At 43.3% G+C, this 22,330-nt stretch overlaps 1 protein-coding gene across 1 annotated transcript; it reads left to right on the top strand.

Annotated features, from left to right (window-relative positions):
* Positions 1 to 1,227: 1,227 nt before the first annotated feature.
* Positions 1,228 to 21,637, top strand: LOC140346962 (hippocampus abundant transcript-like protein 1). Its single transcript, XM_072433253.1, has 12 exons — positions 1,228 to 1,473; positions 3,816 to 3,902; positions 5,743 to 5,805; positions 7,076 to 7,203; positions 11,866 to 11,980; positions 13,378 to 13,584; positions 13,716 to 13,829; positions 14,262 to 14,333; positions 15,092 to 15,204; positions 20,318 to 20,415; positions 20,625 to 20,761; positions 21,397 to 21,637. The coding sequence occupies exons 1-12, from the start codon at positions 1,417 to 1,419 to the stop codon at positions 21,604 to 21,606; spliced, it is 1,401 nt and encodes a 466-aa protein (XP_072289354.1). The 5' UTR covers positions 1,228 to 1,416; the 3' UTR covers positions 21,607 to 21,637.
* The last annotated feature ends 693 nt before the right edge of the window (positions 21,638 to 22,330 follow it).

A 22,330-nucleotide genomic window follows, 5' to 3' on the forward strand; every position in this document is an offset into this window, starting at 1 on the left:
AAGGGCTGGAGGAAGTGTGTTTGGAAGAGCTGGAGGAAGTGTGTGTGGAAGAGCTGGAGGAAGTGTGTGTGGAAGAGTTGGAGGAAGTGTGTTTGGAAGAGCTGGAGGAAGTGTGTGTAGAAGGGCTGGAGGAAGTGTGTTTGGAAGAGCTGGAGGAAGTGTGTGTGGAAGAGCTGGAGTAAGTGTGTGTGGAAGAGCTGGAGGAACTGTGTTTGGAAGAACTGGAGGAAGTGTGTGTCGAAGAGCTGGAGGAACTGTGTGGAAGAGCTGGAGGAAGAGTGTGTTGAAGAGCTGGAGTGTGCATGGAAAGGAAAAGTCTGGGCCTTCCTGCTCAGACGGCTGCCCCCTGCTCTGAATAAGTGGAAGAAGATGGATGGATAAAACAGCAAACTCTATTCAACATAAATTACTGGTGGATTAAGGCTATAACTGACAGATACATTTATAATAATTTCTGGCTATTTAAATAATGAAAACAAGTCATGGTGTACCCCGTGTTACCGTGGGTTCTCTCCAGGTTCTATGGCTTCCTCCCACTGTCCAAAGACAAGCATGTGTTGGCAAAATTGGCAACTCTTGGCCCTAGTGAATTAATGTGAGAGTGAATCTGTGTGTCTATGTCTATGTCTGTTGGCCTTAGGCAGGGCCCTAAGTCACCGGGATAGGCTCCAGTCACCCGTGACCCCTAACGGGAATAAGCGGTAGAAAATGAATTAATGAAAATATAGTCAAACTAAGGACTAGCATGACTGATGTAAATTCAGTAAACAGGGGTTCTCAAACTTAATAGTATGAAAACCGGACGCAGTGTAGTGCTCCACAATACAATTCAGAAGTTCAAACTATATTCATTACCACATTTGAATGAAGGACGAATTTCCTCTATTTCCTTGTATTATTGATATAGCTGTTTCCATCAAAAACCCCAGTTGAGAACCACGACGGTAAATGAATGACACTGGGGAATAAATCAGAGTTTCATCTGTTTCATGTCCAACCAGGAAGTACAACTAAACTTCAACAAAATTATCAAACGAAGAAAAACAGGGCACGATTTTTAATTAAACCTTAAATATGATTATGTTGACTACATTTTGGTGAAATGACCTGACCTGGCATTTGCACTTTTAATGGTTTTTTTTTATTTATTCTTTATCAGACTTTAATATTAAGCTCCGCCCGCCCAGCACACTCCTCCGGAACGACCCGGGCGGAAGTGCGTTCTGCTCGATCAGAGTCCCTCCACAGCTCGTCGTCCCTCCTCCTCCCCCGACCCGCTGCTGCTTCAGACTCTGCTCCTGCGGCTGTGGCACGGATGAGAGCAGGCACAGAAGCACGGACTGACCCGTTCCACGCTCCACGACCCACGGCCCTCCTTCCTCCGCACGCACCGCAGAAGCAACGGAACCATGTGAAATGCTCTGCGGGAAATCAGCGTCCGAGGCCGGCCACAGCATGTCGGTCCGCCGCCCGGTATGTCAGCCGCTTTAGGTCGGCTCCGGTGGTGGCTTAATCCCCGGGCAGACTCTACGCACTTGGCTTAACTTCCTCCTCTGTCTTTAAACTCTCTTCATGATCACACATCTTCATTTTTAAACAAGCTAAATGCTACAAACATTAGCGGCTAAAGGATGCGTTAGCGTTAGCTCCAGTTTGAAGTTTTGAAGTTTTTCTTACGCGAAAAACGGCTTTAACGCCCACTCATGCATTTGACAACATTATTCATTCGTTTCCATGTCAAAGCATTTACGCTAACAATTTAGACAGCGTTTATTTACGTACGTGTTAAGACTTAAAAAAACATTTTAAACCGGTTTCTCTTGTTTTTAACCATTGCCATATTATGACGTTTATACTGAATCACGTAATTTCGTTCTAATTTAAGCCGGAGACAAACATTAAATGAATTACATTTAATGGCATTTGTTTGCTTGACGAAATAATCTGGAACCCTTCTTAAAAACTGGCTACAAACCATCCAGCAGATCCTATAACTGACATTGTCAATATATTTAAAATGGTAAAATTCCTAAAATCTGCCTTTTGTAATCTTCTTGTTAAAAGGTGGTGATTCAAGTGAAGTTAACAATTACAGACCGAATTTCTAAAGTTTGAGTCACAGCCAGAATTCTTGAAAAGCTTGTCAGCATCAGATTAAACACATTTTACACACTAACGATATTTTATCTAAATTTCAGTCTGGTTTAAGAAAGCTGCTTTTAAGGTTCTAAATGATTTCCTGCAAGCTTTAGGTCTGAAAAAATATTGTGTTGCCCTTTTAATTGATTTATCAAAGGCTTTTTACACTGTTGATCCTCTGCTTTAAAAAAAAAGGTTAGACCACTATTTTCCCCCAGTTTTCATTCTTCTTAAATAACGTTACTTCCTGGTTGGACATGGACAGCAAATATGATAGATATAATTCCATAACTGTTACCTCAGAATCAGGAAAGGTTTATTGAATCACAAAACTAGGAACTTGTTTTGGTGATTCGGTGCAACATAAAACACTGGCAGATAAAACAAGAAAAAACATTTAAATCTACTATAGGATAAAAATAGGCTTACTATGTATGCAAAATTTACCGTTGAATTTACAGATGTAGTGCAGAACGTGAACAGTGAGTGATTAAATTATAGTTACAGTGACAGTGTTTAAGAAGTGTTCATGAGTCCAACGGCAGAGGAAAAGAAACTGTTCTTGTGGTGGGAGGTTCTGGTTCCGGATGGAACGTAGTCTCCTGCCTGAGGGGAGTGTCCTCCTGCCTGAAGGGAGTGGCTCACATAGTCCCTGTCCAGGGTGAGTAGGGTCGGCTGTGAGCCGACCTGTTCGTCCCAGAGCCCTGGAGACGTACAGGTCCTGCAGAGATGGAAGTCTGCAGCTGATCACCTTCTCAGCAAAGCGCACAATGTGCTGTAGTCTCTGTTTGTCCCTGGCTGGGGCTCCAGCGTACCACACGGTGATGGAGGAGGTGAGGATGGACTCAATGATGGCTGTTTAAAACTGCATCATCATTTGCGCTGGCAGTTTGGCTTTCATCAGCTGGGAGAGCTTGTCCTGGAGCAGAGCAGGGAGGATGGTGTTGAATGCAGAGCTGATGTCCACAAACAGGATCCTGGCATAGTTTCCCCGCAGAGTCCAGGTGCTGCAAGATGAAGTGGAGTGCCAGGTTAATGGTGTCGTCCACGGACCTGTTAGCTCTGTAGGTGAACTGCAGGGGTTCCAGCAGGGGGGAGGTGAAAGATTTGAGGTCATGCAAGACCACGCATTCAAACGACTTCATGACTACAGACGTCAGCGCCACAGGTCTGTAGTCATTAAGTCCAGTGATCCGGCGCTTCTTGAGGACAGGGACAATGATGGACGACTTGAAGCAGACTGGGGAGGGAGAGGGATTAAGGGGAGCAAGTTTGTCCTGTCTGTGTACCGTATGCTGTCTATTGTATTGTATTGTATTATATTGTCTTTGTGTTTTGGACCTCCTCGAAAACAAGGGGCTTTCCACATAATGGAGTAATAAGTCAATTTTAATATCAACATGTTTGCATATTTGAGTAGTCTTTATGGCGCCAATGCTCCAACAGATTCTCCATCGAAACAAAGCTTAGTTTAGCAAACGGTGACGCATGTAGGTTACAAAAGATCACTCTGGTGACTTGCAGTTCTCCAAAGGTGACCTACTGCGTAAAGTGCATTTAAAATGTCCAAAATATAATTTAATGATCCACTGGTGTTGTAGACTAACTATTAGAGCAGACAAAAGCACAATAGGTCTTTAAAAAAAAAACATTTGGAAAACTAACTGTGTTTACAGCGGAGCCGAGCCACAGTGACACACGCTGTCATCATCATCTTCCTGGAGTTCTTCGCTTGGGGCCTCCTGACCACGCCCATGCTTACGGTCAGTGTCTCAAAGTGCAGGCTGCGAAATAAACGGGGGCCCGCAAGCAGTTGAATCTCCGGCGGGCCCGCGGTTTGAAATAGGAGGGGGCCCGCCGTGCCCCTCCTCGAAAAAAATCAAGATTTAACTAGTAATTTGGCGATATTCGGGGCATTTTCATCGCTCAAGTTTCGTTTTGACAGACATGCCCACTTCGCACGTCTTCTCGCTTCTCATTGGCCGAGCAGAAGATTTACATCACGGAGACACCGTGATGTAATATCGATGAAAGCGGGAATCTGATTGGCCGCTGCGTTCGTGTTGCGTTCACGTGTCCTCGGAAATGCCCGGTCTAATTTTCGGGGCAATGTATATCAATGAATATATGAAATCACGTCCTACAAAATAAACCACTAACATATTATGTTCGTGGCTTATTTTGTAGGACGTGATTTCATATATTCCACAAGATCTCCTTGTGTCAAATGCTGTAAACAGTATTTATTTTGTATATAAGAAACATTATTATATTGAATTTAACAGTTTTAAAGATCATGATCTCTGGTTTATATGATTCAGTATTTGTGCTCTTCATATCAAATAACAGATAAAAGTACTTTAAATTGTTTTACATGCTAATAACCAGGTTTAAAACAACACATTTATCTTGTTCTTATGATGCCATGCCCGATTGTGGGCCCCTGAAATTGCTTGGGGGCCCCTAACAGGCTGAGAAATAGATTTTCAAAGTTAGGGGCCCCCAAGCAATTTCAGAGGCCCACAAGCGCGCGCGGCATCGCGGCGTCATAAGAACAAGATAAATGTGTTGTTTTAAACCTGGTTATTAGCATGTAAAACAATTTAAAGTACTTTTATATGTTATTTGATATGAAGGACGAGCACAAATACTGAATCATAAACCAGAGATCATGATCTTTAAAACTGTTTAATTCAATAGATACAAAATTATAGATACAGCATTTGACACACGGAGATTTTGTGGAATATATGAAATCACGTCCTACAAAATAAACTACTAACATATATACATTGCCCCGAAAATTAGACCGCGCATTTCCGAGGACACGTGAACGCAACACGAACGCAGCACGCAGCGCGCGGCACTGCTCGGCCAATGAGAAGCGAGAAGACGTGCGAAGTGGGCATGTCTGTCAAAACGAAACTTAAGCGATGAAAATGCCCCGAATATGGCCAAATTACTAGTTAAATCTCGATTTTTTTTCGAGGAGTGGCACGAAGGGCCCCCTCCTATTTCAAACCGCGGGCCCGCCGGAGATTCAACTGCTTGCGGGCCCCGGGCCCCTGTCTATTTCGCAGCCTGCCTAACTTTGAAAATCTATTTCTCAGCCTGAAGTGGTTGGAAGAAAGTAAAAGGACTTAAAAGACATATTCTCCATTATTTGTATTGTTAGCCTTTTGAATATATTTTTTTGAAGACACGCACACATCCAAAGTCTTAAGTAGCGTAGACTACGAAGGTAACAATAGGCTAAGAATGAAGTCTGCACATCTTAAGCTTCCAAATGTATTATCAGGTGAGTCACGTTTCCGGTGTGATGAAGGGCTGACGCCTGAAACGTCACTCACCTGTCCTTAAAAACAGCACCTCTAGATCATGACTTGGGGAAATTTGAAGCAGAATGTGTTTGTGAGGCTCGGTGAAGGAGCAGAGAATACAAGCTCATAAACAGGATTCATGAAACGTGTGAATGAAGCCAAACTCCAGCTGTGTTTTTGATGAGGAAACAATGTTAGAACAAGGTTAAAAGAGAGAAAAGAGTCCTTTTTAATACATGAAGTGAAAGTCCTCTGTGTCCACTCACGTCAGATGTTCTTTCAGGTTCTCAATGAGACGTTCCTGCAGCACACATTTCTCATGAATGGACTGGTCCAAGGAGTCAAGGTCAGGACCTACACAAACTGCATCCGGTGTATCTGGTGATTTGTATCGTCGTTGTGTGAGCTTGTGCCTTAATTGTGCCTGAATATAAACGGGGCAGCAATTTTTAAGGCAAGGATTGCAATTAGATTTGTCTGAAAATTGGAATTCTGTTTATTTAAATCAATCAAAATGTCATTATAGAGCACATTCAAAATAGCCGCAGATTACAGTATTAAAAACTGAATTTACATTAGAATAAAACCTTAAATGTTGAACTATTAAACAAACCTGAGGTCTAAACTACAGCATTAGCAGCTTTCTTTCAATGACAGGGTATTTTGTTATTCTCATACATAAATCATTGCAGACTTTGCAACAATTTGATGGCTATATATTGTGCCGGAATATATTTTAAGGTTTTGAAAATGACTACCGTACTTTTCAGATTTTAAGCCGCTACTTTTCCCCCCCACGCTTTGAACCCTGCTGCGCATACAACATTGCCTCTAATGTTTAGATTTTTACTGGCTAGTAAAAATAAAAAAATTAGCAGAAAGCGCAAACGTTTGACACACCGTAGAAGACGTCAGTGGACAGTGGGGACACGACGTGTGTATTTTAAGCTTGAAAACGCTGTGTGTTTTATTACAATCAGACTCCTATTCAAGGAGAAATGAGTCTAATGAATCTAGATGCAGCAAAACGCAAAGACGCATGTGGAGCACGGACATGCGATACACGGGGGTCTGCAGTTTAGAACCTGCCGCAGTGAAATGAGACTTCCCACGAGTCAGAAGACAACCCTGCATCACTGCCTTGGGACATATTTCTGTGTAAATATCTCATGTTACAAACACTCACTTGATAAGTACGAGCTCAGGAGCCGATGAACCGGATGTGAAGACACAGACACAGCTCAGACAGTGGGGACAGTGTGATGTTTTTTTTCTGTTTAAGCTTGAAAATGCTGTGTTTTTTTACAATCTAACTCTTATTCACTGAGAAATTAGTCTAATTAGACTCATGGCGTAGCGGACCGTGGGTGCGTCGAGAGACCCCCATTTCATTAGACAACTGCCGCATCATTACCCTGTACTATACGTGTAAATATCTCATGTTACAACGTGGGCACCTGCGGCTTATTGAATTATTGGTGCGGCCCGTATATGTACAATTTATTTTTTCTTTGTCAATTTCGTTGGCCTGGCTTTTATTCTTGAGCGCTCTATAGCCTGAAAAGTACGGTGGTCACTCCAGCATTGTTAGAATTTGAACATAATTGTTTCCTCAGGGTTTCCTGTCCTTCCTCTCTGCGCCTCTGATCGGCGCTCTCTCCGACATCTGGGGCAGGAAGTCCTTTCTCCTGATGACTGTGTTCTTTACCTGTGCTCCCATCCCCTTCATGAGACTCAGCCCCTGGTAAAAGCTACACTGAAACACCAATAAAACCAAGCTAACAGGCTAATGCATGGATTTCCCCCTGTTCTGGGAAATGTTGTATATTAGGACTGTCAAAGTTGAAGCGCTAACTCCTGCAATGAATCATAGAAAAGTTACACAGATTATTGACGCAGTGTGTTTTGACCAAAGGTGCTAGACTTTGATTGGCTTTGATTGGCTGGATGTGGACAGGAGGGCAACAAAGTGTCCAGCAGCTCTATACAGTCTGTAGGTTTAATGAAATATGACACATTTGAGTTTGTTAGGTTTGGGAACAGTTCCTTTTGCATAAGGCTTTGCCAACTCTCATTTGGAAATAAAAATTGCACTTTTCGCTCATCAAGGGGATTCAAAGGGCTCCAAACTTGTTTTTAGAATAAGGGATTGCCCTTATTCTTTTTTTTTTTTTTTTTACAAACTTACTTCCTGAGTAGCACTTCCATCAAATACTTCAAATCCTTTTTCAAGATTTTGTGCCTGTTGGCTTTATTGACAGGAAAGTAGTGTGAAAAGGGGGATGAGAGAGAAGGGAGGACATGCAGTGAATAGTCGGAGTCAGGAATCGAATGATACTGCGGCCGTCTGCACCTGGAGCCTGGCATATGTGTGCTGTGCCCTAACCACTCAACAGCCGGGCAGCACTCTTTTACCTTTTTACTTGAATAACACATTTTATAATGATCACTGCTGGTATTTTTAATGCTGTATACAGCCAATCATGTGTTAGTAAAACATGCGCAAAGTTTTAGTGTTTTATGTGGAATTGAAAATCTCCTAATTTATGTTTATAGCATTTTAATTAAATTGAAAGTTGTATTAAAATCAGGTTTTATTTATTTTTTGACACCTTGCGCAGCTCCTTTGATTTCCTGTTCCCTCTTAGTGCCTGGTATTAACTGGTATGAGAGTGCATTTGAGTGTGAGCCTTGTGATCCACATGTGATTCTGAGCCAGAGTATTAAATTAACCCTTTCTTTGCCCACAACTTTCTGATCAACTGTAATTACAATAAGCTACACAGCGCTCCTGAATAAAAGCTGCGCAAAGAATGTACAAAGAAAAAATGAATTGTACATATACGTTTTAACATAACACTGTAGTATGTAAAGCAATGCAACATCACGGTAGTGTACTATACGCACGCTGGTTGTCTTTTGAAGCGGGGGTCTCGCGGCGCCCCCACCTGCACAACGGACTAATTAGACTAATTTCTCAGTGAATATGATTTGGATGTAATAAAACACAGCGTTTTGAAACTTAAAATACAGAACATGACGTCCACTGTCCACTGACGTCTTCCACTGTTGTCTTCTTCTACAGTGTGTCAAATGATTGCGCTTCCTGCTAGAGTGCCGTTAGCCAGTAAAAATCTATAAAATAGATGCACCGTTTTATGGGCCTCAGGGTTCAAAGCGTGGGGGAAAAGTAGCAACTTAAAGTCTGAAAAGTACAGTACACACACCCCTTCAGAATCCAAAGGCCAAAGTGAAGAGCTGGTGACTTTACAGAATCTGTTTTGCCCTGTATTGTCCTCAAAATATGAAACTGATTTGTTATTTAAAATATTTGTTATCCTCGGTAAAACATACTAAAATACATTTTATAGCAAAGACAGGGGCATTGTTAAATCAAAATGTAAAAGAATTTGATTTTCATTAGGCCAAGAAGAAAACAATTGTGTGTTTCTGGTAAGGGATCATCTCAAAATGGGTTGAAGCTGAAAAGACTTAATTTTTTTCGTCTCTCTCTGGACCCCCTCCCCCTAGGGATGCATACCTAAACCCACGATCAGGTTCAAGTCCGGATTCGAATCCAGAGGTTTAGGTTCAGGTCCGGACCTAATGAGTCCGGTTGAACTCATGCCATTTTTGCATAATGTTATAACAGCATAACACAAGCTACTTCGCTAAATTAAGTTGAAGACACTTGAACAAAGACGACAATCAAACACAAGGCTTAACTGCAGATTGAAATAAACTCAATTTATCTGGTTTATTCACTGTTTTTAACAGAAGTTACAACTTACAAATCACAAGCTAGGAGGTAGCTAACACACATTCATGTGTTTTACTCTTTTACTAGAGGAACAACTTCTGAACAAGAGCAAGTTGAGTATTGGTATTGGGGCGGCTGTTTCAGCTGATACTATGTTTGTCACGTGTAATACTGGTTTGACTGGGCTGTTCCCCACACTTGAAGTTTAATGTCTTTAGATACATTTCCTCTCTTTAATTTTGCAGATCCATTGGCATCAAAGTCAGGTAAAAACCTTCAAAAACTAGCATAACAGTCAACTAGAACCACTATAAATCAATCAACTTATCAGTATCAAAAATAGAATATGAAAATGTTTTACACAATACATCATATTAGCAGCATTAAACACCAGCCCATATTTAACAACTGTAGAATACAAATACTATTACAAAATATAAGCTCTAATTAATGAATCCAGCAATTAAACAATATTACTTTGACTTAGTGTTTACTTAGATGTATAAATATGTATCTGGCACATTAACCCACCTAAATAAATGCTACATCACACCACAGCATAATACAGTTATCTCATTCAAATTGTAGCGACCCTAGTCTCTAGTGCGCGTGCGTGCGGTCTCTAGGACGGAGCTAAGAGCGGCTCAGGAGATGAGGTACTTTCTGATGTTCCTGTTCCATCACCATGGTTACGGCCAACATTAACCAACTCTGTTCAAGAAATAAAGTGACAACTTGTGAGCACTAAACCAGCATTACTGACCTGAGCGAGAAGTTACAATATTTACACCCAAACCAAAGCACCACCCGCTCCTTTAACAAGCGTTAAACTAACTCACGGAGCGGCACAAGCGGCGACGCACGCGGCGGCTTAAAACTATTCAATTAAGCCAGCGATCTTCCCGAATGTTCGGTCTCTCTCGTCTTTAAACTCATTGCGCCGGCTTCAACTTCTGCCGCGCGGAAGACGCCTGCGTCGCTGATGCTCCGGGCGCGCCATTGACAGCGATATCAGTGATTACGTCTTTTCCAGCGCGAATTTCGCGATCTATGGAAGGTTTAGGATGGTTTAGATTCTAGAACGTAAAGGATATAGAATGTGAGTGGTAGATTTTTAATGAGTCCAGAACCGAATCACCGGGGATTCGGTTTTTTTGGACCTGAACCGAAACGTTTTTACAAGTCCGGATCCGGTCCGTCGTAGCGGTACGCATCCCTACCTCCCCCCCAAAAGACTTTGTCTGGCTTCACATAAAATTTTACGCGTTGATAAAACGATAGTAGCTTGATAGACCCTGCTCACCTCTAGTGAACATCTCTGAACATCCTTTGGTAAGTTTATATTTAGAAGTTATGAACTCTCCAAATAATGTCACCTGTCGCACATGTTTGTTTACTCAATCCACATGGTCACGGGCCCCAGGGGCCCTACGACACATCCCATTCAACCCAAACTGTGAGATGACCACATTGAGATGGTCTCAAGAGGATGAAAGAGTGAGAAACTAATGTTTCTTGTCAAAACCTGTAATTGTCAATTGCCTGTGTTTACACCTTACGTGCTGTCAGAATGACAGAAGCAGAACACGCGCTTTCGTCTCAGTGAGAATCTCACGTCTTCTGTGATTGGCCGAAACCTCATGCGGGTTTATTTTGTTTCCTTCTTCCGATCAGTGCGTAGCACGTTACTAGAGCCAAATCTCTTGATCATTTGCTGCCCCACGTCTTGCCGCAGAAAAGCTTTTCCAACTTTTCTGCACCAGCCGCGACGCCCGCTGCACGCCCGCCCCGCTCCCTGCGCGGGCCACGCGGCAGCACGCACTCGCCGCCCAATGTTGGCCTAATGCTCGTTGCTGATAGTTTTTTAGCATTTCAAAACGGTTACTGCCACAGCGATGTATTGAAGCTTCAAAGCAACAAAAAGACGAAAAATATTAAGTCTTTTCAGCTTCAACCCATTTTGAGATGATCCCTAACCCGACCGAGCTGGAATCGAGAATGTCAAATTGTGAGAGCGAATCCAAAAGCTGAGGGGAAAAAAATTATCTGCAAGATATGAAATTGATCTATGTTTGCAGATGCTCTTTTTGGGCAGCGTGCAGCCATGCCATGATAATATAATAGATCCATGGGCGATATGCACGTTGACAAAATGTTGTCTGCTAATGGTTCTTTTCCTGTGTTTGGACTGGTATAGATGTAGACAACTGTTTTATTCAATATCTGCATACCAATGCGAAGCGCTCACTTCTGAGAAAAGAAAATTGTCTGCAAAACCTGTGCGAGGATTTTAAAATGTATAAAAAAAATCCGACCTACCGACCTGGATTTTTTTTTTTTTTTCAATACCGGAAACACGCCTTTTTTTTTTTGGGCCTTAATAATACACTATTCATAAACTATCAGTTGCAGACCTATCGATAGTTAATAACTAACACAGAAACCTGCAGTGTAATCTTTATACAAGGGTATAAAGTAATGTTTCTGACCTTTTTGTTGTTAATTTTCACTTTCTTGATACTTGAACAAAGACATTTACAGACATGTTTTTCATAAACATTTCTGAAGGATCCAAAAAATAATGATATTTTTGTCACCCACATCCTGGTTTTGTTTCATTTGTATCCTTGGTGTTTTTGTGTTCAGGTGGTACTTTGCCCTGATCTCCGTGTCCGGGATCTTCTCCGTCACCTTCTCTGTGATCTTTGCCTACGTGGCCGACATCACAGAGGAACACGAGAGGAGCACCGCATATGGACTGGTCAGTACCACACGGACTAGACCTGGTTTAGTCTCTGGTCTAGTCTCTAGTTTAGAGCTGGTCTAGTCTCTAGTTCAGACCTGGTCTAGTCTCTAGTTCAGACCTGGTCTAGTCTCTAGTTCAGACCTGGTTTAGTCTCTGGTTTAGTTTCTGGTTTAGTCTCTGGATTAGTCTCTGGATTAGTCTCTGGTTTAGTCTCTGGTTTAGTCTCTAGTTCAGACCTGGTTTAGTCTCCAGTTTAGAGCTGGTTTAGTCTCCAGTTTAGAGCTGGTTTAGTCTCTAGTTCAGACCTGGTTTGGTCTCTGGTTTACTCTCTGGTCTAGTCTCTGGCCTAGTCTTGCTTTAGACTTGCTTTAGACCTGGTTTAGACCTGCTTTAGTCTCTGCTTTAGATCTGCTTTAGTCTCTGCTTTAGACCTGGTTTAGACTCTGGTCTAGACTTGCTTTAGACTCGCTTTAGTCTTTGGTTTAGACTCTGGTCTAGACTTGCTTTAGACTTGTTTTAGACTTGCTTTAGACTTGCTTTAGACTTGCTTTAGTCTCTGGTCTAGTCTTGGTCTAGACTTGCTTCAGTCTCTGGTTCAGTCTCTGGTTTAGCCCTGCTTTACACCTGGTTTAGTCTCTGATCCGTCCTGGTCCTGTCTCGTGTGTTCCTGGATCATGTGATGTCAGATGATGTGTTTTACTCAGACTTGCCTCCAGCTCTGTGGGAAACACAGTTGTCCCGTGGCTCAGTGGTTTAGTGCTTCTGCCTCACAGCGAGAAGGTCAATGGTCCTGTTCTTGTGTGGAGTTTGTATGTTTGGCCTGCATCTGTGTCTTGATTTTCTCGACCGATGTGATGCAACACAAAACACTGAACAATAATAGTACAGTACGGTTCCACTCAGGCCTGGGCAACAAGGTGAGACATTGAATCATGAGCTAATCACTTTGACTATCTGCTGTTTTATGATGATCTTGTATCTAATGTTACTGAAATGTGTTGAGTCCACCTCAGAAGCATTTACTTTACTCTTACTTTAAAGGCAGTATAAAGATACTTCATGAACATGAATCTGGATGAAATCAAAATCTGCTTCTGGCTCCAAGAAAAGTGTGGTATTCATTTTTTGGCATATTGCTCAAATAGTCAAAGAATTTACTGTCTTCAGACTAAAAATGTATTTGGGGAAATTTCTACTAAGTGAAAGTAACTAACTTAATTTTAAATTAATGTAATTTTAAGGACAAAATATTAAATAAAAAATTAGATCTTTTCAATGCATAGACACAAAAATGAGAAACTAAATTATATTTGAAGTAGCAGTGCAAGAAACATATTTTATTCAATAATGGTGTTGGCTTTGTTGCACATACTTCTGTTTCTTTAGTCTGATAGAAATATTGTCTCCCTCAGGTCTCTGCGACTTTTGCGGCCTCCCTCGTCACGTCTCCGGCCATCGGAGCGTTCCTCTCTCAGCGATTTGACGACAGTGTGGTGGTCCTGGTCGCCACGGTGATCGCGGTGCTCGACATTGCTTTTGTCTTCTTCCTAGTGCCGGAGTCTCTGCCTGACAAAATCCGCTCCTCAAAGTTCACCTGGCAGCAAGCCGACCCATTTAACGTGAGTTGACATTTACACTGTTTTTTTTTTTTTTATAACATGTTTAGTTAAATGTTAGTATGTTTTAGAGAATTGTGTAGTCTAACCGATCCAACATGTGCGTTTGTCATCGTGTTGTGTGTTGTCCTCAGTCTCTGCGGAGCGTGGGGAAGAACCCCACAGTCCTGCTCATCTGTGTCACTGTGTTCCTCTCATATCTACCAGAGGCCGGGCAGTACTCCAGCTTCTTCCTCTACCTCAAACAGGTCAGGACTACTAGAGCTACTTCTACTAGAGCTACTACTACTAGAGCTACTACTACTAGAGCTTACTACTACTAGAGCTTACTACTACTAGAGCTTACTACTACTAGAGCTTACTACTACTACTAGAGCTTACTACTACTACTAGAGCTTACTACTACTAGAGCTTACTACTTCTAGAGCTACCACTTCTAGAGCTACCACTTCTAGAGCTACCACTTCTAGAGCTGCTACTACTACTAGAACTACTACTACTAGAACTACTACTACTAGAGCTACTACTACTAGAGCTACTACTACTAGAGCTACTTCTACTAGAGCTACTTCTACTAGAGCTACTTCTACTAGAGCTACTACTACCAGAGCTACTACTACCAGAGCTACTACTACCAGAGCTACTACTACTAGTAGATAACCTCTGTTGTGTGTTTTCAGGTGATCCACTTCACTCCGGCAGCTATTGCTGCCTTCATTGCCATGGTGGGCATCCTCTCCATCATTGCTCAGGTAAAACGGATATATAATAAAATGTACCTGTCGGTGTAATCCCTCATTCGTCTAGGCGTGTTCCATAGTAGAAAAAGCTTCAGTTGTAGTCATCTGGACTCAGTTTGAAAAAATAATAAATATATTTTTTCAAACTGAGTCCAGATGACTACAACTGAAGCTTTTTCTACAATAAAATGTACCGTTTTGTTAACATGGGCAGTTTCCACACTCATTCCAGTGTACATGGACACCTCAGCTGTGTCAAGTGTGGTGTTCTGAGACTTAAAACTGTACCACACAGCTTCTCATGCAGTTCTGTCGGTCAGTACTAGATCAGACCCCCGCTGGGGGGGTCACAGAAGTCAGAATTGGCTCCAAACTGGCGGTCCTCGACAATAATTATATACGCTTCGATAAGCTTCAGACATTGGGTTAGGGACAAGAGAGCGGATTTACACCCAAGAGAGAAAATTATTGCCTGAGCTGTATCAGAGGGACCGGTCTTGGTTGCCGCCATGTTGGGGCCAGTAACTATAAGTTATTTGTTCTTTTCTTCTGTATCTATCTCTGTATCTACCTGCGTTGCATCAATGAAATTTCCCCATGTGGGACAATAAAGGATTATCTTATCTTATCTTAGCTTAACTTCTGTTTCGGTCGCCGCCATATTGGAATCCTGACTTCCGTGAGCCAGGATTCTAATGGCAATCCAGTTCTGTCCACAGACGGTGCTGCTGAGTGTTCATATTCACATGTAGTTCTTTCTCTGTCCACAGACGGTGCTGCTGAGTGTTCTGATGAGGACCATTGGGAACAAAAAGACTGTTCTTCTCGGTTTGTTCTTCCAGATTATACAGCTGATCTGGTACGGCGTTGGATCTCAGCCCTGGTCAGTGATGCTCAACTACTGTCATTTCCTTTCCCCTCACCAAAGGATTTATGTGTTTATTCTGGCTGTTTTCAAGGTTCTTGTGGCCCTCTAAAGTGACTACATGATGTGTAAACCTGTTTTAGGATGATGTTATTTGTCCCACAATAGGGAAATTCCAGTGTTGCAATTCACGGTTCAAGAACAGCAGGAGAATAGAAAGATGCAACTAAAAACAAAATAAATATTAGCATTTTTTAAAATTGACTTCAATCTAACACAATGTGCAGGTAGAGCAAAAATAAACTCTTATGTACAATAAGTGGCTATGACCACTGTTAACAGTTGCGCTGTACTTAAGTACAGCGCAGCTTATGGACAGAATAAATACCATATAAATAGCAGTTAACCTGTTCACGCCCACCAGCGGGCGAAAACCATACTTTAGAAGTTCTATTACATCATCACTTTTATTTTCGTTGTCAATACCAGCAAGTTATACATTTTAAAGATTATTTCCTCAACAAAACAAATATGTCATTGATTTACATTTAATAATATGCCCCAATAAGCAATTACTAATAGTTTGTCATAAAGTCTCAACTTTTCATCAACATGTCTTACCTGTTTTGCAAATTATGACGGACTCGTCAGCGTTCAATCCTTCAGTAAGTGGACTCGTTCTGTCCGTAATAATCCACAGAAAACAATATCCACTTTTTTCCCGAAATGATCTGATTTCGAGATATTGTCAAGTAAACAAGATTTCCGTCTCTTCTGAGCCAGCTCGAACTGTCTTTCTCTGTCTTAATTTTGTCCCGTACACTGAGGGAACTATATTATGATAGATCCATGCGCTTAGCCACGGGGAACCGTGCTGCTCTCCTGGGGACGAGCCGACGAGGCTGCATGTGAGCGGTAGGTGCGTTTTATGATTGATACGTGGCAGGACTAATCGGCAGTCCACGCCACGAGGAAATGAGATTTGGGCCAAAAAATCTTCCATTACGCCGTTAAGATGACTTAGAAGATTTTGATTGACATATTATTCTAGCCAATGAGCCAAGCTTTCGAATGGTGGGCGGGTTTTAGCTAACACAGAATCTTCTCTATTCACATGCGCAAAGGTCACATGCGCAAAGGCTGCCAAGAGCCAGTTTTTTCGGCGTGCTGCATCACGTTTTCTGATTTTATTTAGCCTTTTGAACGTGTTGGATATATGTATTATTATACCAATAAAAATATTATTTTTCTTTTTTTTTCACCTCTATATGGGAAATTCATGGGTAAACTCATATTTACGCATTTTCACATACATTGTTTTTAGCAGTTTTAATAGGTATTAGTGGTCTACAAAACATCAAAATGTATGTTATTATCATAGAGGAGCTTAATTTGTAGTAAAACAGTTTGGCACAGTTGGCACATATTTGGATACCTTGTTCCAAATTTACTTTTTGATACAAAAAGGTCAACAGCACCAAAATGCCTCTTCCTAGAGATCTGAAACTTTATACAGTTGTTGTCAACAAGTTAAACAGCATGTACAGTGACGCGCTTCTGTCCATAGGAGTTTTGTTTATAAGAGTTTCTATTAAGAGTTGCAACGCCGAAATTTCCCCATTGCGTTGACAAATAAAGGCATATATTATCTTCTGTGTGAAACAAGCCGGACAAGGAAACATCTCTCAGAACTGTACACATGAGACTCAAATGAATTATTCACAAGTTAATACATGTTTGCAGAAGCTTTATTGAGTCAATATACAAGTCGTTTCTTAAACATAAGCACACAATGAAGTATGTCTTGCTTAGGACCTTTACAAACGGACAATATTCAGGCGAGACTAAAAAAAGGATGCATGTTTGGGCGTCTGTAGTGTAAGTTACCCTGACAGTGTTCATATGCACATCTGCAGGAACTAGAAGGCCTAAGCTTTCTAATGATGCATCACACTCACATGTGGGCTTTAATATCCTCTTTTAATAAGCAATGCCATTTGGTTACGTCCAACCATTGTGCACAGGGCGAAATAGGCGGATGGTAACAGGTTAAAGTGAGTATTATAATATATACAGTAAGATAGAATATTTATTCTATCCTCACTGAAGTCTCTTTACCAGAAATAATTATATTACACTATTGCACATGAATAGTGGCTCACAAGTGTTCAGGCGTAATACTGTTCACTGTTCAGGCGTAATACTGTTCACTGTTCAGTCTGAGAGCAGCAGAAGGAATGACCTGCCAAACCTTCACAGCCTGTGAAGCCTTCTCAGTCTGTCACTGAAGCTGTAGCGTCCTGCAGGGGACGACACAGAGCGTCCTGCAGGGGGCGACACAGAGCGTCCTGCAGGGGGCGACACAGAGCGTCCTGCAGGGGGCGACACAGAGCGTCCTGCAGGGGGCGACACAGAGCGTCCTGCAGGGGTGACACAGAACGTCCTGCAGCGGGCAACACAGAGCGTCCTGCAGCGGGCGGCGAGCGACACAGAGCGTCCCGCAGCGGGCGACACAGAGCGTCCCGCAGCGGGCGACACAGAGCGTCCCGCAGGGGGCGACACAGAGCGTCCCGCAGGGGGCGACACAGAGCGTCCCGCAGCGGGCGACACAGAGCGTCCCGCAGCGGGCGACACAGAGCGTCCCGCAGCGGGCGACACAGAGCGTCCCGCAGCGGGCGACACAGAGCGTCCCGCAGCGGGCGACACAGAGCGTCCCGCAGCGGGGCAACACTCCTGGAACGTACAGGACAGAGCTGGACTTCTTGACCCAGCCTCTTCCTCTCCCTCTGAGATGCTGCTCCAGCTGACCACACTGTACAGGATGGTCCTGGCTTTGGCTGCCCCCTTGTGGCATTTTCATTAATGGTTAAAATACATTTCTTGTGTGTATCAACAGGTTCCATTTCCAAAATTCTAAGCAGGGAGAAAAGATGGTTTGAAAGAGGCGTTAAAGAGGCAATCTTTGTTAAAAAAGAAAAAACGTCCTTAAATGTAAATTATGTTTAAAGGTCCCATAACATGCAAAATCGACTTTTCAGAGCTTTTAACCTTCTTACATTGCTATTTGTGCTTCATATATGAGTGTTTTTTTGATTGATTCCCGCAGTGTTTAGCTATATTACAGACTATCTCCTTTCCTCGAATCTCTAAACTGACCGGCGGTGGGGCAAGACCGCGTCATAAGGGCAAGCACGTGTCATCATCCCCCCTCACCCTCCCCCTATAGATAGATAGAGATCTATAGATATCTGTTCTGCGCACGCTGTAGAATAAACACCAGATTTATTTAGTCTCAAAGTAGTGTTGATCTGAAGTTCTATCGTTTCTCACTCACTGGCGCGGAGCTTACAGCACACAGCTGTGGGGGACACACTACGTCACGGGTTGGGCGGGGGAGCCAGATCGCTCTTCGCAAGGGTGGGGGCGAATATCAAACCAAGCCTTTGCATTTCCGGGTTGGTGAGGGGGTCCAAGGTCTGGGTGATATTTCTTAACTATTCAAATCAAATCAATTTATTTTTGTAAGGCCCAAAATCACAACAACAGTTGCCTCTGAGGGCCACAGGGAGAAATGAATCAACAATGTCTGTGGTGGCGAGGGAGTCAGACAATGTCTGTGGTGGCGAGGGACGATGTCCCAGGGTCCTCTGTCCTTAGACTCTCCTTCTCGGCCAGGAAAAACTACAAAAAAAACCTCTTTGGGAAAAAAGCGTAGAAACCTGGAGGAGTTCCAGTGAAGGAGAGATCCGACTCTCGCAGACGGACAGACGGACACGAGGAGACTGGAGCTGGACCCACTCTTCAGGCAGATGAGGGACCGACTGAGGCGAACTGGACCCACTCTTCAGGCAGATGAGGGACCGACTGAGGCGAACTAGACCCACTCTTCAGGCAGATGAGGGACCGTCTGAGTCGAGCTGGACCCACTCTTCAGGCAGATGAGGGACCGTCTGAGGCGAGCTGGACCCACTCTTCAGGCAGATGAGGGACCGTTGGAGGCGAGCTGGACCCACTCTTCAGGCAGAAGAGGGACCGTCTGAGGCGAGCTGGACCCACTCTTCAGGCAGATGAGGGACCGTCGGGGGCAAGCTGGACCCACTCCTCAGGCAGATGAGGGACCGTCCACACAGGGCAGGGACCACTTCACCAGGGGAGGGGCATCTGGGTCCACAGGTCCTCAGGAGTGAGAGAAAGAAGAGAAGGCGGTGAACAGTTTGCAAGTGGAATCAAAAAATAAATATTGTTTGATAGAATAAGTAGTCAGAAGAAGAAGAGGATAGTGCTCAAGCTGTCATACTTCCCCCAGCATAGTTACTCCTAGGGCAGCGTTGCTAAAGCTGTGGGTTTATGTTTCTGTTCCTAACTAGTCTGACCATAAGCGATTTCGAAGAGGAACGTTTTAAGCCTGGACTTAAATGAAGAGACTGTGTCAGCATATTTAACATGGGTCGGGAGCTGATTCCATAACACAGGAGCTTGGGAGCTAAACGCTCTACCTCCTACAGTACTTTTAGAGACTCTTGGCACCACCAGAAGGCCGGCATTCTGAGAGCGAAGAGCTCTGTTTAGAGCGAAGAGCTCAGTTTTATGCAACTATTATGTTAAGGGTGTTGCACAACCCTTATTATTATCAATTATACACTTAGGATGGACTACGAAACGTGAAAAAAAGCATGTTATGGCACCTTTTAAGATTCAACCTTCCTGTAGATTATAATAATGTTTTGAATCCCTGGAGAGGTAGATGCCCAGGGCATTCGGATGCTACTCAGGCACTCAGGAGGAGAGAGAGTAAGCCAGGTTACGGGCTGATAGTAAACAAAGAGGCTAGTTTAGTCTCTGGTGAAACCAAAAATGCCCTGTATCTGGAGGTCCCGCCCGGTGGGCAGGGCCTACTTGGCATAGGATAAATATCTGAGTTCCCGGTCTCGATTCGCAGATTCAGAATGACCCTCGGATGTGAGTCGAAACGTTTAGATTTTTTCTGAAAAAAGAGTCCAGATGATGCAACTGAATCTTTTTCTACATTCGTTTTAAAACGTTAATTGCTATGGGAACGTTGTTATATTGTCATTGTGAACCCCATGGCTTTAGACACATTGTAGTGCATGATTAAGTGTGTTGTGTTCAGGATGATCTGGGCGGCGGGGACCATTGCGGCGCTCTCCTCCATCACATTTCCTGCTGTTTCTGCTCTGGTCTCGCACTGCGCCTCGCCAGAGCAACAAGGTACTCTGCTACTACCACTACTACTACAGCTACTGCTACTGTTACTGCTACTGCTACTGCTACTGCTACTGCTACTGCTACTGCTACTGCTACTGCTACTGCTACTGCTACTGCTACTGCTACAGCTACAGCTACAGCTACAGCTACAGCTACAGCTACAGCTACAGCTACAGCAACTACTGCAGACATGTGATCCTCTCTGGTCCCAGGCGTGGTCCAGGGGATGATCACAGGGATCCGGGGCCTGTGTAACGGACTGGGCCCCGCTCTCTATGGGTTCATCTTCTTCCTGTTCAACGTGGAGCTCAGCGACGTGGCACAACCAGCCCAGAGCCCGCCTACAGAGGTAAGACGTGCAGACGAGGAGCTTAGGGTGCACTTCACAGGTCACGTGATAAACCATTAACACTCCCATGAGCTTCAGAACATGTTTGTAGATGTTTAGTCACGACTGCTCCAATTAGGGCTGGGCAATCGATCAAATTAAATACTGTTTAATAAAAATAATCGACAATGTGGGGAAAAAAGTGAATATCATGTGAATGTCATGACACAAGTTTTCTCATTATTAGAGCAGGTTATTCCAGAGCTCAGGACCGTGAACAGTTTGACCTTCAGAGAAAGGGAAAGACACTTCAGTAAAACACTTTGAATTTCAACTGATTTACAAACTATTTGATAATGTGTGAATTGAAGGCAGTTTACAAATACTTTTACTTATACTGCTATGGCGATAAGAATTACCAGAACCCCCCTGGTTCTGGTCTAACCCTCTGGTCCCGGTCTAACCCTCTGGTCCCGGTCTAACCCTCTGGTCCCGGTCTAACCCTCTGGTCCCGGTCTAACCCTCTGGTCCATGTCTAACCCTCTGGTCCATGTCTAACCCTCTGGTCCATGTCTAACCCTCTGGTTAGACATGGACCAGAGGGTCTTAACTATGACGATCCAATATTCAGGTCTAACCCTCTGGTCTCTCCTCAGACCCCGCTTGTCCCTGGGCCTCCGTTCCTGATCGGAGCTTGTGCCGTTCTCGTCGCCGTCTTCGTGGCCTTTTTTATTCCTGAAAACCACAAACTGTCGGACGCCCCAAAGCCGGGCGCTACTGCACACGCTCAGAACGGCTCGACTCTGACTCCGCCCCTCAGTGACCCTGAGGACATCGAGCCCCTCCTCCAGGACACCGTCATGTGACCATGGCCACTTGTAGTCTTAACTTTAAAGCCAATATTTATTGAAGTTACTGCTTAGGACCATTTTACAGTTTTAGGCATTTTTCTTCTGGAGTCTGAGCAGATCAGACTCCAGAACCTCCACAGCTCAGAACACACCAAACAGGAAAGAGTAGGTCAACAACATCTGTATCTGCAAAGTAAATTACTCCACGCTGACTTTATTTTGATCAGAACTTATAAATCACGGTTCTGCACATTGTTCTATAGATATTCGGACTCTGTTGACTGTTGATGCTCACTTTGTCTCTGAAACGCAGAGAGCAAAGAACTTTAAATGGACTCGTTCATGTCACAGTTTAACGTTTAATGACGCTCGGACAGGACAGACGTGAGCTCCTGTTTATTCTGTGAGATTTGAATCATTTGAAAAGTCATGTTTTGGTCAAACACCTCAGAAGGTACAACTGCATGAAGGGAGCATAACCTCTGTCTCTCTCCCAATGGACTTGTTAACTATGTAACTTTTCCGCTCGTCTCCATGGAGGATGTTTCTTGGCCTGGAATGTCACAAAACTAAACCCTTAAATATATCTCCTCGAAAAGAAATTGGAAAAATAAAGCGAAAACTGACCAAATGCAAGACAGATGAGTGTAATGACCTAGTGTGGAACATTCTGGGCAAAGTAATAAAATCTCCATGGAAACGAGTCCAAAGTCTACAGATTTCCTCATCTCAGAGAAAA

Source organism: Eucyclogobius newberryi, unplaced genomic scaffold (genome assembly GCF_026437365.1).
Source record: "Eucyclogobius newberryi isolate DKJ021-1_F unplaced genomic scaffold, fEucNew1.0.hap1 SCAF_6, whole genome shotgun sequence".
NCBI classification, from domain to species: domain Eukaryota; kingdom Metazoa; phylum Chordata; class Actinopteri; order Gobiiformes; family Gobiidae; genus Eucyclogobius; species Eucyclogobius newberryi.